At 31.5% G+C, this 17,596-nt stretch overlaps 2 protein-coding genes and 1 non-coding gene across 5 annotated transcripts; 2 read left to right on the plus strand and 1 right to left on the minus strand.

Moving 5' to 3' along the window:
• The first annotated feature begins 2,101 nt into the window (after positions 1-2,101).
• Positions 2,102-4,191, plus strand: LOC8266473 (tubulin beta chain). The gene is made up of 4 exons (XM_025156136.2): positions 2,102-2,789; positions 2,880-3,149; positions 3,270-3,988; positions 4,023-4,191. The coding sequence occupies exons 1-3, from the start codon at positions 2,396-2,398 to the stop codon at positions 3,941-3,943; spliced, it is 1,338 nt and encodes a 445-aa protein (XP_025011904.1). The 5' UTR covers positions 2,102-2,395; the 3' UTR covers positions 3,944-3,988; positions 4,023-4,191.
• A 676-nt stretch (positions 4,192-4,867) lies between these two features.
• On the plus strand, positions 4,868-4,939 carry TRNAC-GCA. The gene has a single exon. It is a non-coding gene; the product is annotated as a tRNA-Cys (tRNA).
• Positions 4,940-5,441: 502 nt separating this feature from the next.
• LOC8266475 (serine/threonine-protein kinase BSK7) lies at positions 5,442-11,603 on the minus strand. Of its 3 annotated transcripts, none has more exons than XM_048374196.1 (12): positions 11,534-11,603; positions 11,003-11,073; positions 10,437-10,723; positions 10,128-10,348; positions 9,820-9,955; positions 9,338-9,471; positions 9,144-9,249; positions 8,808-8,893; positions 7,104-7,292; positions 6,788-6,940; positions 6,438-6,551; positions 5,442-6,212 (listed from the first exon to the last, which is right to left on the minus strand). In XM_048374196.1, exons 3-12 carry the CDS (start codon positions 10,516-10,518, stop codon positions 5,967-5,969), a joined length of 1,467 nt encoding a protein of 488 aa, XP_048230153.1. In that variant the 5' UTR covers positions 10,519-10,723; positions 11,003-11,073; positions 11,534-11,603; the 3' UTR covers positions 5,442-5,966. The 3 variants fall into 3 exon arrangements, with proteins under 3 accessions (XP_048230153.1, XP_048230152.1, XP_048230151.1); XM_048374195.1 differs by lacking the exon at positions 11,534-11,603 and adding an exon at positions 11,168-11,506; XM_048374194.1 differs by lacking the exon at positions 11,534-11,603 and having other exon boundaries at positions 11,003-11,506.
• Positions 11,604-17,596: the final 5,993 nt, after the last annotated feature.

The following is a 17,596-nucleotide window of genomic DNA, read 5'->3' on the forward strand; positions in this document are numbered from 1 at the left end:
GCTGCTGTGTAACTAATTTTTGCTCTTCATACCATTTTTCTAATTAGTTGGACCACTATCGAACACTGGGAATAGATCATTGCAACGGTGAGTTTCATGGAGTATACAAATCAAAAGAACACCGGGTTTTAAGATGTCTTCCCCTGAAAATGGACTCTGTAAGTAAATATAGTCCTTGCAAGGTTTCCTGTTCTCTATTAGCTAAACTAAATGTAGTGATTTGTCACTTTTTCTTTTTCTTTTTTTCTTTTCTCTCGGGTCACCCATCCATCCCTTGGCCATGTGGCTGCCAAGGTGTGCCATGTGCTCAGCATTCCCAGTTTCCCACTACTGATACCCCACCATGTTATTACCATATGATGGGGTAGCTATCCATGCATTTTGGTTTGGTACGCATTTCTGTATTTTTTATGATCTAATCATCAAAAATACAGAAATGAATCTACGAGTATCTTTTATTGTTCCTTGTGTATATTACAAGAAAGGCGGAAAAGAAAAAAGAAAAGATGGGATTATATTGAAGAGAATTTATAGAGGAGATTATTTAAAATATCAATATGCATCTGGGTGGAGTAATAGGTATGTGATCCCTGTGGAGGGAACATCTTAACATCATATTAATTATTTGGATTAGTAGGTCTTGAATGACCTGAAAGCAATGTTCCAACTGCAAATTTGTGGAAGCATCTCTATCTTATTCTCTCTCTGTACATCTCATGTCATCTTTTTGTCTGTTAGGGAAGCAAAAAGAAAAAGAAATATCATCACTGTAGAAAACTTTTCAAGTCAAATAATAGTAGGCTATTGCTTTCGTTTTTAGTGATTGGCTTGATTTGAAGGTGAAATATCTCTTAAAAGTAAATATATAATGGTTGATGCATGCACATCTTTGTGTTCATATTTAACATGCATTTCAAGATTGATGGATTGCATTAGAACCAAAACCTGGGAGAACTCTTTACTTATCTAATCATATTAGATTGGCTTTCTTTTCTTTTTCTCTTTATATGTAATTTTAAATATGATTTCTATGTATTTTCTTTCTTTTTTCCAACAGCAGAGAAATGGCACAGTTTAGTATTTCTATATAAAAGAATCTTGGGGAGGGGTTCAACATAGGATTCTAGCATCAAGTGGCCATGAAGTCCTTGTGGAGAGGGCTAGAAAGAGGGACCAAAAGTAATACTTAATTAAAAAGAGACAGACTGAAGCAATAATTGAAAGTTTCCATCCTCCATTCTCTGTTTCAATCTTAGGCTTTATATCGCTAATTGGGTACCTAATTTGATCTTTTATATCATAAATCCAAAATATATATTGATTTATATATTAGAACCACCTTAATGCTTAAACATGACCAAATTACCCTCCTTTACATGTCCATCATATCTGTTCCTTGATACATAATCTCAAATTATAAACAATTATCTTATTAAATTGCATTTTGTTCTTAGTGGCAAAGTAGCTAGGACCTTACGGTCTAATCCCCCTTCGAAGAGTGATGGTTATTAGTTTATCATGTCAAAATGAGATACCCAATATCATGAAAGAAAATGCATGTTGCCTGAGAAAAGAATATATAGTTTGCTGAACATTGAGTTAAGTTGTAAGTTATCTTCTGAGTTTTCTCTGAAAAGCAGAGTAGTGTAGAATATTTAAGATCTGACCAAAACCTTACAATGTAATTATCCTGATGCCACATTTAGACATTGCTATTTCCTGTATGGAGATAGCTTAATCAAGAGGAGGCATGAAAAGGGCAAATAATTAGTGAAGTTTTGGTATCACTCAAAAGCCTGGTTTCATACATTAGGTATATATCTTGGTTTGTAGATAAAGAAATGGAAGGAATGTTCTGCCCTACAAGAGAAATACATGATCATTGTTATTATTATATATGACTTGTTAAACATGTAATTAAAGGAAGGTTAAGCCGTTCATTTTGGAAAATTGTATAATGACAAGAATTAATTCATAGTAAGAAAGAAATCCAACAAAAGAAAATAGGGCATTTATGGAATCTTAATTGACAGATGGGAAAATCATCCTAGAGGTTTGGTTGGTAATTTTGGATTGAATAAAGCCAGAGAAGCTAGAATGCAACTTGTTGTCTCCTTTCATATCCAGCTCACTAACTCTTGTTGGAGATTGACATTGCCTCCTACTAACAAGGACACATGATATTATTCATTAGAATTATCACTTCTCCACATAAGAAAAAATATAATATCAATGTCACAATCTTTAATTCATATCTCTCGTATTTCACCTACAAAAAGGCCTTGCACCATCCCATTCTTTCTCATCCCTCCCTCTCTAGTGCTTTGATTCATTTTGTAAGGCCAAGAAAAACCCATTAGCCATATTAAAAAAACTATAATCTTGTATAGAGAAAATGAGAGAAATTCTCCATATCCAAGCTGGTCAATGTGGTAACCAAATTGGAGGCAAGTTTTGGGAAGTTGTATGTGATGAACATGGTATTGATCCTACAGGAAATTATGTTGGCAACTCCCATGTTCAACTTGAGAGAGTTAATGTTTACTACAACGAAGCTAGTGGTGGCAGGTACGTGCCTAGAGCTGTGTTAATGGATCTTGAACCAGGTACCATGGACAGCTTAAGGACTGGTCCTTATGGTAAAATCTTTAGGCCTGACAATTTTGTTTTTGGCCAAAATGGAGCTGGTAATAACTGGGCTAAAGGGCATTATACCGAAGGAGCAGAATTGATCGACTCTGTTCTTGATGTAGTTCGTAAAGAAGCTGAGAATTGTGATTGCTTACAAGGTATTTTGACTGTTATCATTTTCTTTTCCTATTCTTTCCATTTTCAAATATGAAGCGATTGATGATGGATGATTGCTGATATGTGATTAGGCTTCCAAATCTGCCATTCTTTGGGAGGTGGAACTGGGTCAGGAATGGGAACTCTACTCATATCAAAGATCAGGGAAGAGTACCCAGATAGGATGATGTTAACTTTCTCTGTTTTTCCTTCTCCTAAGGTTTCTGATACAGTGGTTGAGCCCTACAATGCAACCTTGTCTGTGCACCAGTTAGTTGAAAATGCTGATGAGTGTATGGTACTTGACAATGAAGCACTCTATGATATCTGCTTCCGAACTCTCAAGCTCACCAATCCTAGCTGTAAGTTGTTGTCTCAGTATACTATCCTTGGAACTCTTTGCTACAATGTTGAGTTCTAATGTTAGTTCTTTGACATAATATTGTGTTTACTAACATAGTATATGCTTAAACATGTTACAGTTGGTGATCTGAACCATTTGATCTCTACAACCATGAGTGGAGTAACATGTTGTCTTCGCTTCCCGGGTCAGCTAAACTCTGATCTTCGAAAACTAGCTGTAAATTTAATCCCCTTCCCGCGTCTCCACTTCTTTATGGTAGGATTTGCACCCCTGACCTCTCGTGGCTCGCAACAGTACCGAGCCCTAACAATCCCTGAGCTCACACAGCAAATGTGGGATGCTAAGAACATGATGTGTGCAGCTGACCCGCGGCACGGGAGATACCTGACAGCCTCAGCCATGTTCCGTGGCAAGATGAGCACTAAAGAAGTTGATGAACAAATGATAAACGTACAAAATAAGAACTCATCTTACTTTGTTGAGTGGATTCCAAACAATGTCAAATCAAGTGTATGTGACATTCCACCAACAGGGTTATCCATGTCATCAACATTTATGGGAAATTCAACGTCTATTCAAGAAATGTTCAGGCGTGTATCAGAACAATTTACGGTCATGTTTAGGAGGAAGGCTTTTCTGCATTGGTACACTGGGGAAGGAATGGATGAAATGGAGTTTACTGAGGCAGAAAGCAATATGAATGATTTGGTATCAGAATATCAACAGTATCAAGATGCAGGGGCGGAGCATGATGAGGATGAGGATGAGGATGGAGAGGTTGAGGAGAACTGAAAATGGAGATTCTTGGTTTCGAATTGGCTATAAGACAAAAATGTATGTGTTATTCTTTTTGGGTTGGGTCGAGGGTGGGTGTGTTTTATGTTTGTTGTTTGATGATGGTAAATAAGGAGGTCATGTTTACAGTGTCCAGGGCTCCTGTAACCCTTTCTGTAAAAAGGAATTTTTTTTATGGCTTTGTGATTATTTATATGTAATTTGATTACATGTCTTATATATATTATATTAATTTTGGCTCGTCACTCACATTTTATGTGGTTTTCTATTATAAAATCCCTAATATAAATAATTTTAGTAGCTTGCTATAATTTTATTAAATACATTTTGAGCCCTTATTATTTTGATTTACTGAGATTTTAAATTTTTATTTTTGTTTTGATCAAGATTACAATAGTTCTTAATTAAAGTATAAATAAAAATAAAAATTTTACTTTGATTAAGGATTAATTAGATATAAAAATATAAATACCCAATAAAATAAAATAAAAATCTTTTAAAAAATCTTTAAATGTAATATAAAAATTTAATTATTTGACTTAATAGGATAAAATTAGAAACGTAATAAAATAAAACTGAAAATAATAATTGTCAGTATAGAAATTTTTTTCGTAGTTATATATATCTATATTCTTTCTGCCTCGTATCATTTTTCAAAAGGAAAAAAATATGCTTCATATAATTTATTTATATAAACATCATTTACATTAAAAAAAACTTGTATGAAGGTCGAAAGAATATTGAAAACGAGGCAATTATATTGGAGAAAATTGCATTATACCATTACTGAAATGATTGTTTTTATAGTAAAATTTTAAAAATAATTTTGATTTAAATGAGTACATTTAGAAATAAATGGACTAAAAGAAAAGTAGAGGAAATATTGTATAAATAAAAGAACAAGAAATGTTACAGCAATTCGGGTCCATAGCTCAGTGGTAGAGCATTTGACTGCAGATCAAGAGGTCACCGGTTCGAACCCGGTTGGGCCCTGTTGTTGTAATAATTTTTTTCCAGCGTTTGTCACAAGCACTTATATAATTCTTTTTACCCCATTATTTTATCTTTTCTATTTGTTTTTGGGTACTTTTTCGCTGGATTCCCACCTCCTAAATAATTGGAAATGCAAATCTCAGATTCACTAAGCAGTAGTGAGAAAACACAATGTGCTTAGAACCTGCATTTATACTCAACATGGGCGGTGACATTGTTACAACACTAATGAAATGAAACGGCATTACTTAGCTAAAGTTTTGAAGAGCTGAGACTGAAAGAAAAGGGATAAGAGAAGCACAATAAAGATAAATGCTATATGGCCTAAACATTTGCCTGTGGTTAGGGTATCAATCCAAGGCTTAGAAGAGATACCACCATAGAATTGAAGAAGACAGTGCTTCCCTCGCAGTAAAAATTCCATCAGAGATGGAAAAATTTAAGTGAACTCCATTAGAAAGCAATAATATCAGATTCAAAGAGTTTAGTGAAAGCATACAAAGAGAAAAAAGAAATACGATTGCACCTCAGCTTCAGCAACCACAACAAATAGCACTGTACATAAATTACAAGAATTTGCAAAGACATGTTTGTTCTATTCACCCTCAAGTGCAACTTTTAAACAACAGCTGAATCCCTCTACAAACATGTAATCTATTCCACGAGTGTCTTAATTATTTTCCCTAGATTGGTGTATTTGGAAAAGGTCAGCAAACAGAAACAGGGGTAGATTGTTCTTATGTGCATGTGAGTGTTCCAGTGCGGAAAATACCCAGAAAAATTTGACAAAAACCAACCCATCCAATAATGTTTCTGAAAGAATTCTTCAAGATGACAACCAATCACACATGCAGAAGAAGGGAACCATTTACATCCCATTCAAGTCCATGGTTTGTTGTGGGGCTTAAAACACTTCACCATCCTGCCTGACAAAGTAAGCTTGTATAATTGTAGTTGCCCTCGGTGGTCATCTCAGGGGGGAAGAGCAATGCAAGAAGAGCTTTATTCTGAGCATCATTTGCTATGATCAAGCATTTGTAGGCCTTTTATTTTCGAGGGTTGATCCCTCTTTGAGAGCTGCTTGTGCCTCGCTCTCCCTTCCCAGTGCAAATAGAGCTGCTGCTTGTAAGTAAGATGCAATATGCCAAACAGGGGATATTGCTTGGGCTTGCAATGCATCATTTAGCGCCTCTTGTGGCATATCATTCATAAGATAAGACAGGCTACGGCGTGCGTAAACAGTTGGAGAAACCATGGTTCCAACATCAATGAACTGCAAATTTAATAATTTGTCAGCTCAATTTTGAAACAGATTGATCTCATGAAGTATGTAAACATCTAAATATTTGGAAAGAAAAATTAATAACCAATTCCCCCCTCCTTTCTCTCTCTAAAAATAACTTCTCTTCCCCAGATAAATGCCAATGTTCCTTCGTTTCTTGACGTCATCCAATCCCCAAAAGAACAGATTCTAGAAACAAATGGCAAGTAACCTAACCTGAGAATAGCATTCAATGGAAGCTCTAAAATCTTTATGTCGGAAAGCAACATCACCCTTTTTCTTTGAATTTAATGTTTCCTGCATCTGATCAGTCCACATCTGGAAGGACAACTGTAAAGCAGAAAAGAGTAAGCAATATACATCATCCTGCTCAAACAGTGTAGCATCATAGCCAAAATCACTAATTCAATGAAGGAAGGGTATGAGTTACAAAGTCCAAGGCACTATAGCAGCCTGTTACGGAAATGAAAAGGGGATATCGGATAGTGAAACAAACAAGTAAAGCCTAGATGACAATTCAACTGCAATCAGTTACAATTTTCATTTGGTATATATCAGAAACAGACCTCAGTAGCTGCACCCTCATCATCTTTATATCCAAGCTTTTCTAAGATCTCATGTATGGCAGTCAAATCCATTCTTAAGGAAGCCTCACCAAATGGTGACAGAGGTAAAGCTGCAGCACCATCTTGTATACCCATCAATTCATGAGAAGGAACCTGCAAAACATATTACTTGATCTCATTTGCACAAACGATTACAGATACATATTCCTTAGATGTTTTAAATAGGCACCTATAAGTGGTAAGATTAGTTTGAGAAGTGCGAGAGCTTAAACGGAATAAATACATCCAATTACTTGTGAATAAATAGGTAACAAACCTCAGTATCCTTCTGAAGAGGAATCAAAGCAGCAACTAATGACTTAGGATTTGGCCGCTCACGGGGCTCATACTGTAAACATCGCGAAGCTAACCGCACCAACTCAGTCCCATCATCATTTGTAAATTGGCCTTCCAAGCACGAATCTGTCAGCATCTGAATATTCTTGTCCTTGATTAAGTCCATTGCCTAAATTAAATAGTAGAACTCAATATCAGACAACTGATGAAACCATAGACATTCAGATCAGACATAGCCGAGCAGAAAATAGCTCATCAACTGCCAAATATACGGGATCAGGCTCACATCCAAAATAACTGCCAATGCATGTATTTAAATTAGGTCATTAAATCAAAGAAAAAAAATAGTAGGAAAATTAGTTCTCATCATACAACCATCACCATCTAATCTAGGCAAGGATCCAGATAAATATGTACATATACAGGTTACTCCCTTTCTACAGTCAATGCCAGATATCATCCTCCTTTAGACATACTGGATGAGGTTACCTGTTCTTGTCTTTATATTGTTTTAATGACATTTCACCCTTTTTTCCATCTCATCACTATAGCACACCGAAAAGAAAGAGCTAAAGATATTCATAATCTAGAGTTTCTTTATAAATTAGAAAAACCCACTAGACCATCTATTATGCTATTCTTGTTATTCTACAAGATAAGAATTATACATCCAAATACCCAGAGGTGATTACGCACGAGGAAAATTTAATATGGCAACTCTCAGAATTAATTCCATCATGAACTATAATCTGTATCAAACTAAAAGCCAACAGTATAAAGCAACAAGCTGGCAGACAATAGTAATATGCCCACCAAACTTCATAAACATCAGCAACTAATAATCAGTACCGTAAAGCCAGATGCAATTAGGCATTATTTTTTTCTTATTAATTCATTTTCCTGGTAGACTTTCTTTGATCCTTTTGTTTGAATGTGATCCTTCTTCTACAACTCAATAAAACAGGCAGGAGCTTGAGGAAAGAGAAGAAAAATATCAAAGATATTGGCAGTGATTCATAGAGTTTAAAAAGTCCTAACTTATTTATAATTCCTCTTACAATAATGGATTTTTTCCTCCAATCACGAATTAAGATTGCATCATAACAACACAATGACCACCCCACCACCATGCATGACAGAACTACATTGAGGACAAACTCCTACACTATGTTTAATTTAACACGATACTACTACTCAAAGATGTTTTCGTGACCATTGGGTATTCCATTATTTTTTCACTTGCTTTTTTCTTTTGGTTTCTTCACCTATTTCCAAGAGGAGTTGGAAAGACTATTTTATTTTAGTGCAGAAAGAAAGACATAGTAGGTCACTCCTTCTCATACTTCAATTACAGAGTGCCTCATTATAGATGCCAAAGACCAGGCTCCAATGGCACACCTTACGTACTATCTAATATACCAAGTAGGAGAAAGAGTCAAATAAGAAAAGAGAGAGCTGGGTTAACATTTCTGCTTGGTATTTACAAATTAAAAATGACATTATGCTTAAATTTAATATTCACTCTTGTTGAAGTGTCAGGGTTTTGAAACAAAAAAAGGCTTTCCAAGTGCACAGTAGCTGCCTTTTGACAGCTACTAAAGAAATCTACAGCAAAACCAGCTCATAGATGCTTCAAAATTGTTTGTGTCAAACTGTGCCTATCAAGTATCAAGCAGATACTTACATGGCTGGGAGGAATATGTTTTCCACTGAGAAGGTCAAGTAAAAGGGTGCCAAAGCTATACATTACACTTTCTGGGGTTACCCTCCCTGCAGAATGAATTAAAATGGAACATTTAATTAAACTTTAAAAAATCACTAAGTAATAATAATGATGTGTAATCAATTCATGATTCAAAAAGCATAAATCATATTAGAAACTTGAATGGCAGCTATCATGCACTATAAACACTGAAACCAATTATTCAACTTCTTCCACAGTGATCCCATGCACCCAAAAGATAAAAGTGAACCACAACAGCCGTGAAGTCGGCATATGCAGAGATGTTGTTCTTGTTACCTGTCCTCAGATACTCAGGAGGAGTAAATGCCAGGTTTGTACTGTAACTTTTTCCATCTCTACTGTTCTTCATCAGACCAAAGCAAGAAAGTCGAGGGTTCCCCTCCTAAGAAACAAAAACGTCTTGATGGTGCTAAATAAATCCTAAATGTAAAAAATAAAGGATAATGAATTAATTGAAAATGCATACTTACATCATCAAAAATAACTCTATAAGCATTCAAATCATGATATAGAGCTCGTCCTTTGCCAGTACAATATTCTAGAGCTTGTGCAAGATATAAAGCCACCCTAAGTCGCATAGCCCACTTCATTGGTTGTGTTTCCCCTACAAAAGGCAAGACAAAAACATTTGCAAGAGAAAGTTAGAGAAAGAAAATACAAGATAGATGTACCAAAAGAATCTCGGTGCAAATAAAGTAATTGCCATGTACCAAACCCAACAATTTAAAGAATTGTGCAGCAAACGGAATTACAAAACACTTGTCTTTGATAGGGTACAAATTAGATGAAAGGGAAGCAAGTAATTACATATCAAATAGGAAGTAAAAAAACCACATGCCATCTGCAAATGCCAGAATTTCAGTTACTGCCCATTTATGATGAGTAATTGCTGAAGACAAATAGCATCCAACAAATGATAAAGCTAAGGAAAAGGCACTAAAAACAAACTTACAATGAAACAAGTGCTTTGCTAATGTATCATTGGGCATAAATTCTGCAACAAGTAGCCTCTCATCCCCTTCACAGCAACAGCCGAGTAAATTTGCAAGCCTATGGTTCCGCAGCAGACCAACAGCTCTTGCTTCTTCCTGAAGTTATAAAATGGAATGTCAAAGTCAAGGACCTAGCAAATTTTACAAAGCAATAACTTGAAGATTACCAAGTAGCATTCATATGCATACTTCACACAGTGCATTGATGAAAATAAAGTTTACAAAGCCATGGAGTTTGAGAGAAGAGGAAATTATATGCTTCACTTACCAAAAACTGCCTGGCATCGGGCCATGCAGATCTATTAAATCGTTTTACAGCAATCCTCCTCTGATTCTCAAGCTTACCCTTATACACCACATTGGGGGCCTTTTCCCCATGTTCAGAAACTATGTTCTCCACAGCAAACCCAGATGTTGCCATCTTAAGTGTCTCAATGGTGAATTCACGAAATGCGGGCAAATCATCAACTTCGTTCTTCTCCTCATTTCCTACCAAGAACAACCAAGTCAAAGATCAAAAACATGCCCTCAAAATAAATAAATAAATAAATAAAGGAAACCTACAAATCCCACTCACCCTCATTTTGGTCCTCGGGAACTGATCCATCAAACTCAGAACTCCAACAACAGGCAGAGAGCTTTGAACACTCACAGCCCATCCCAACACCAAATATTGAAATTAAACACCAATGGATCCTAAAGCCTCAAAATTTTTGTCAAGCTCAATCGCTTCCTCCAGGTTCACAAACTAGTCCGTCCCAATTATATGATAAACCTTTCAAATTTTCAGTTCTTGCAGGGATCAGTGCATAAAAATTGTGAAAACTTTGTCCTAATATGCTCTTTGAAACCCACCCAATTGACCTGTGAAAATAAAATAATTAAAAAAAAAAAAAACAAAAAATACAATTCGAATCAAACTTTCCGTATAGAACAACAAAAAAGCTACGAACCAAGCAACTGAAGCAATAAGAACCTAATAAGTCACATCACATCACTGCCCTCTTAATAAAAATAAATCCCCAAATCAGCTACAACTTAACACAGCTACCTCACTTGTTACTTATAAATCAATTATAGAAATTCCCATTTCCCCTGTGAATCTGAAGATCGAAACTTTACAAGAACCAAGAACGATTATACCTCCTTTTCAGCAGTTCCTCCTAGTCAACTCATAGCACCAGGCAAGTCAATCAAACTTCAGCTCTCCACAGCTTCAAGTGATAAACTTCAGATCAAATCGGAGCACCAAAAGCAATAAATAAAACAACATAAAGAAAGGGAAGGAGAGATAAAGAGTTAAGGAACCTGAATAGAAAGCAAAGTTAGCAGATTGATTCAGTGAAAAAAAAAAAAAAAAGGAAATGGGAAGCAAAAGAGGTAATTAATTAATTAAATTAAAGCTTGTTTATGTCAATTGAGTTTTTGTTTATGTTGGGTTTTGGAAGTAATGAAAGTGTGTTTCATTGAAAAGTTGGGGCTTTTTTTTTTCTGAACGTATGAATCTGAGATCAGTTTCTGAAAGAACCCAAAATGAGAAAGAGAGCTTTTTTATTTTTGATGAGATTTGGATTAGAATATGGATATTAAGAACTAAAGATAAAAAAAACAGAGGGACATGTAAAATATAAAAATAAATCCACATAAAAGAATTTAAATTTTGAGAGAGAGTACAAAGTTATGGCTTATGGGTGCAGCATACATCTTCTGCTATACAGATTGAAGCAAATGAGCATGTGTTTTGGTCTTTTTCTCTTAAAATCTTTTTCTTTTCCTTTCTTTGTAAATTTCCACCGACATGACCTTTCTTTTTAATTTTTCTTTTTTCTTTTTTTCTGTTTCTTTTCTTTTTACCATTTTCTACAGCTTGGCTAAGCCCTTCCCATAATCAATTGCCCACCAATTGTCTCCTTTTAAATTAATCAGTTCTGATCATTTTTATATTGTATCATTGAAAGTAGGTTTTAGAAAACAAATTAGTTATTGACTTAATAATAATAATATTTAATTCCACTTATTTGATAAGTGAATTTATTCTAATATTATTGAGTTGTATATATTTATTATAATTAAACTGTGAAACTAATTACAATCTTTTACGAAAAAAAAGATAGAAAAAGAAAAAAGAAATTCTTAATAACTTTCTTTCTTAGCAAAAAAAATGTATGAGTTAATTGTAATAAGAGTATGTATAAGTGAATATTCCATTCAAAATCCTCCGATTTAAAGGGAAAGAAAATCATCAATATGATTGCTCAACTTAGGTTAAAACAATTGGTATGCATGAGTTGTTGGAAGGGAAGAGGGTGATTCTTGCATTGTAGAACTAAATTTATTTGTAAGATTTTGCCTTTAATTATATTGGCAAAAGCTGCAGAAATAGAAAGATGGTACAAAATGGATGCCATTATTGAAGCAACATGAAATCTTTTCATTTTGGATTTACCCATTGATTGCTATTCCAAACAATATACACTTCCTATCTCATCATCTACATGAAAAGAAAAATAAATAAATAATAAGAGTACCACTTTTCATCGATGGTTTTGTCAATAATTATCACAAGAAACTAAATCAATGGTATATGTGTCACCATATGAACCTCTAAAGAAATTATTGGCCAAATGGCTGACAATAGAAATGAGAAGATATATAGAGGTACCACTTTGATATAATTGCCCATAAATAGAAGCAACAAGAATCTTTTTCCACACAGGAGTTTCGATTCACAATTTGATGGTTGTACCCATATAAAATTTGTATGATTTAAGTAGCATGTGGGTCTATGAATGGAACATTCTAAAGGAGCTAACCAAAATTAACCCTTTCGAAAGTCTATTAATGAGTGCCGTTCATCTTCTTTAAATCAAGCTTTACCCATCAATACATCAACTTAAAGATACGAGAATGAAGGAAGATCATTTACTTCCCACTCCCCCCTCCTTTATCTCTCCTTATATAATAAGAGTGGCACTTAAAAAAAAATCGGTAAAATAAAAACATAAAAATAAGACTCTGAAATTAAAAAATATAAGTTTAATATATGGAGCCGATATATTTAACACGTCTCTCAAGAATAAAAAAAATTAAAAATTAAAATAGTATAAAATTTATTAAAAATATGCGGGTTAATTTATTGTTTGACTATCCTTCTTAAAATAATGTTGATTTTTTTTATAATTAACACATACTTGGTACATATAAATAAAAATTATAAGCTGTTTCTATATAAATTTAACTGTTATTGATCTTGAAACAGAAAAGTTTTTTTCTTTTTCAGATTGCAGGAAATAAAAATTTGAAAAATGATTATTGCAAAAGTATAGATAAAAATAATGGGAAAATGAATATAAAAAGAATATTAGTAAAAATGGACAAGTGGCAAGGAATCAATAGTTACAGCCATAATAATAAATTCTAAAGTAGTTTTGATGTGGACATTAGTGGATTTTCAGTAGCTAAAGAAATCTCAAAAATTATTATTACACAAATAGTTTCGAATTTGCGAAAGAATTCAATGGTTATTGGGATTGAATAGGCCTTCTGTATTCTATAGTTGATAGATTCATAGGTTAGTACACTTGAAAATAATAAGATTAGATCAATTTTGGGTCCTAAAGAAAAAGAAAAGATTGGCATATTACTATTGTTTTTTCTTTTTTTTAGTTAACATAAATAACAATGGAAAAGAGCTGCCTTGCCCCCGTTGCAAATTGCAATCGCCTGTCACTTTCTAACTTTTATTTTTATTTATTTCAACTGTAATTATGCCTAACAAAGCATAATTATCAAACTAGGTTAGGCCATTGCCAACCAATAACCACACACTCTCTTTTCTTTTTAACAGCCCACACAGAATTTCAGTGCCTATTTTTCTTGTTAGTGCCATAGGTATTAAAATAAGGAGGATTAAGAAGAAAAAAAATCACACTTTTTAAGTAGAATCTTAGAAATAAAAGAATTTTTATTTCAAAAAATGTGTGGTGGCTGATGAAATTAGAAAAGCACATAAATTTTACTCTATTAATTTCATATTGATTTTTATATAAATACACAAATTTCTTAAAACGCATAGATTAAAGACAGCGATTGAGTTTATAAATTCTAAAAAAGTAAGAATTACTAAATTCTATTCTTCAATGTGACGAATTCTATCGTGAAATAAGAAAAAAATAAGAAATAACCGGTGAATTTTTTTAAAATCATTTTTTTAAAGCTTTTATCATTCATATTTTAATATAACAGACATTGTTAAAGTGTGAATTGAATAAACTTCAATTAGTTTATAAAATTCACATAATGGGCCATAGCTTGGTAGTAGGGCGAAGCAAAGGAGAGAAAAAGAAAACATTAATAAAGAAAGAAAAAGAAAAGGTGACTTGTGAAATGGCCTCCAAAGTTGAAAAATTGGGATTTAAAATATAAAATTGTCTTTTATTGTAACTCAAATTCCGCAAATTTCTGCAACAATTGGAATTGAAAAAAGGAAATGTCATGCGATGCGATTGCCAGGCAACGGTAATGCCAAAAGATATTGTTGTTGGCTCTATTATTCACTAAACGATTCTCACGTGAATAATATAAACCGATTTGCCCATCCATCCTCTTTTCTATTTATTTATTTTATTTTTCTATTATGAGAAATCCTACTTTTCAATTTTTTTTTTTATATATATATCATATTTTACACGTAAATTTTTATTTTAACGTATGTATTGTCTTTAACATATAAAATTCAAATTTATATATAATTTTATAAATTTTTTTATTAATTAACATAAAAGCAATATAATAATTAAACAGTATACTTTTTTCTTTTAATATGAATCAGTTAGACGCGCAACATAGAGAGAAAGAGATTATCTTCAAATCAATCTCTAATTCCTTAAAAATCTCTAATTCATCAAATTCCCTCTCGCCAAATGTCACTGGCTTATTCTTCTTTATTCTACACTTCCTATTAAGTCGTCTATTGCCATGATTCAAAGGACCGGAATGTGAATATGATGGAGAAGGGAAGACCCATCCTTAAAGAGCTCTAACACAGGTGTCATGGACAAATAATATAGCAGTCCTAAAAGAGGTTTTTAACAAGCCAGAAGATTAAGGTAAGTGATATATTTCTTGAAATTCGATTGTTTTTCCATCTTTTTTGGCTGATGTTTGTAGTGAGTTTCCTCATTGTTGTTTATTGAATTGGGCTTTTACAAAGATGCAAGTATTTTAAGTGGAAATATGTTGGGTCCACTCTCCTTCTGTTGAAATATTTAATGGTTTAGAGGGAGAAAATTAAAAAGTTGAAGTATGAGATTGATGTGTTTACGGGGGCATGGATGTAAAATATGCAAAGATCACTCTGGAGTACAAAATTAACAACCTTAAAAATGATTTTTATATGAAGTTATAAAGAACAGGGGGACAATTTGAGTATTGAAGACATTTGTGGGACTGTCTTGGATCGGCATAGGATTCTTGGCGGCTTGTTATAATTGTCTATAAAAATTTTTATTAGCGGGTTTTTTAGTATGTTAAATAATAATTAAAAATATTATTTATTTTTAATTATATTTTATTGTATTATATTATATTCAATGACACAAATTAATAAAATAATTTATAATAATTAAAAAATATTATAATTAATTTTTTTAGTTTAAAAGTTATTTTAACCGTAGGAATTTAAATTTAAATTCTACTAATAAATATTTCAAATTTTAAATACCATAATTATAAATATTATAATATTTAACTATTAAAGATCATTTCAAAATAATAATTAATAATTATATAATATCAAGTTAAAATAAATTATTATTATTATTAAGTTTTAATGAGAATAATAGTGTATAAATAAATAAAAATATCAAATCAGTTATCGGCTAATAAAAAAGAAAACTCTAAAATAAAAGTGATTCAATCAATAGCTTGTTGAGACTAAATCAACTATTATATGTTATTTTTTAAATTTTTATCAAATATTTTAATATAATTATTTAATAAGAAACATCTACTACCCGTATTCAAAACTATATTATTTTAATATTTAATAGTGCAATCTAATGTTGGAAATGCCTAATTAGCTTTTGGGCAACATATTTGGTATAAACACTAAATCTAATAACTAGAAATTCTCTCTGTTTTTTTTTTTTAAATTTCCGGTAAAATGTTAAATGAATTAGAGTAAATAGTATTACACATAAGGGCATCTATTTGATAAACATGTAAGAGAAGGGGTATAGAGATAAACAATATCTATGCCACAGTATAAAAAGTTTCTAATAAGTAATTTTCTTCCGGTAATCATTGCATTGTATTATTTAATTTTTATGGTAAAAGCAACTTTGGATATCATTGTAAAAATGAAATGGTGAGTGAAGGATACCAAAATACAAAGGCTTGTTATATGTGTTTTTGTTTGAAAATGCATGTAGTATATTGTAAGGTTAAATATGACAATACATGAAGCATATTTTATTTCCCATAAAATATTTTTCAATTAAAAACAAGATAAAAGGAAAAGAGTTTTCGGTCAACACACTATTTCTAAAAATGACTTCATAAGGTGGGTTTTGAGTTATGCTGAAGATAACTTTCTCTTTTATTCTTTTAATTTTTTTTTTTTAATATGATTTAAGTAGATTTTTAATCTTCGTAATAATATGATTTAAGTAAAATTTTTAATTTTTATAATAATATGATAAACTTTTAATTTTTATAATAATATTATTTAAGTAGATTTTTAATTTTCATAATTATCAGATAGATCTGTTTTTCTTAAAAAGAATTTTATCAAAATTGATAGGTTAATTATGAAATTTCTTTATGAGTATATCATTGAATGATTTCTTTTAAGTGTTGGGAATGTTTTGATGGCTAAAAGCATAGTGAAGGATGAAAAGAGAAGCTGGTGATAAAGTTTTTGAAAAATATTTGTTGGATTAATAACAAGCTTAGAAAAAAAAGTAAAAATAAAAATATGATGGGTAATTAAATCAGTTAACGAAGCTGTGTTGGATTACAAATTCTAATGTAGTTATATTAAGTGTTGAAAAAACAACGTGAAATGACAAAAATAGGTGAAATGTTTATTATTTTTATTTCGATTACATTATTAACAATGATTTTATGATATCAGAGAATTTAAATAAATTAATTGTTTATTTATACATTGCACGATGGTTATTACTATTTTGATTATAAATAAAATTGATATATATAATTTAATACATTTAATATTTAATATTAATTTATAATATTTTAAAAAATAATAGTACATTAACTATTTTTAATTTTTTTATTTTTAAAAGTTTAATTTTATTAGTGTAATAATATAGAAATTATTTTAAAAATATTTATTAATTATTTTTAATATTATATAAATTAATACTTTTAATATAATTAATATTATTATTTTAAAATTTAAAATTATTATATAATAAAAAAATAATAAATTAAAATATAATTTAAGATTTTATTTTTTAAAATTAGAATAATTATTTAATTAGAAAATTAATTTATTAGTTAATATAATATTAAATTATAATTAATATTCTATTTCTTAAGATAAAATTGATATTATTATCTGATTAGAAAATTATTTATTAGTTATTATAATATTAAAATATAAATAATATATTATCATTTTAGAATTAGAGTTAGTATTTAATTAGAAATATAATTCACTAATTGATAAATTAATAAAAAATTTGTTTGAATCATCTTTTATTAAATGACTTT

Source organism: Ricinus communis, chromosome 5 (genome assembly GCF_019578655.1).
Source record: "Ricinus communis isolate WT05 ecotype wild-type chromosome 5, ASM1957865v1, whole genome shotgun sequence".
Taxonomy (NCBI): domain Eukaryota; kingdom Viridiplantae; phylum Streptophyta; class Magnoliopsida; order Malpighiales; family Euphorbiaceae; genus Ricinus; species Ricinus communis.

Coding starts and splice junctions, on each gene's coding strand:
- LOC8266473 (XM_025156136.2), top strand. CDS start 2,396: ATGAGAGAAATTCTCCATATCCAAGCTGGTCAATGTGGTAACCAAATT. Junction 2,790..2,879: donor GAATTGTGATTGCTTACAAG/GTATTTTGACTG, acceptor ATATGTGATTAG/GCTTCCAAATCTGCCATTCT. Junction 3,150..3,269: donor CAAGCTCACCAATCCTAGCT/GTAAGTTGTTGT, acceptor AACATGTTACAG/TTGGTGATCTGAACCATTTG.
- LOC8266475 (XM_048374196.1), bottom strand. CDS start 10,518: ATGGGCTGTGAGTGTTCAAAGCTCTCTGCCTGTTGTTGGAGTTCTGAG. Junction 7,293..8,807: donor AACATATTCCTCCCAGCCAT/GTAAGTATCTGC, acceptor TATTTAATTTAG/GCAATGGACTTAATCAAGGA. Junction 6,941..7,103: donor CTCTTCAGAAGGATACTGAG/GTTTGTTACCTA, acceptor TATGTTTTGCAG/GTTCCTTCTCATGAATTGAT.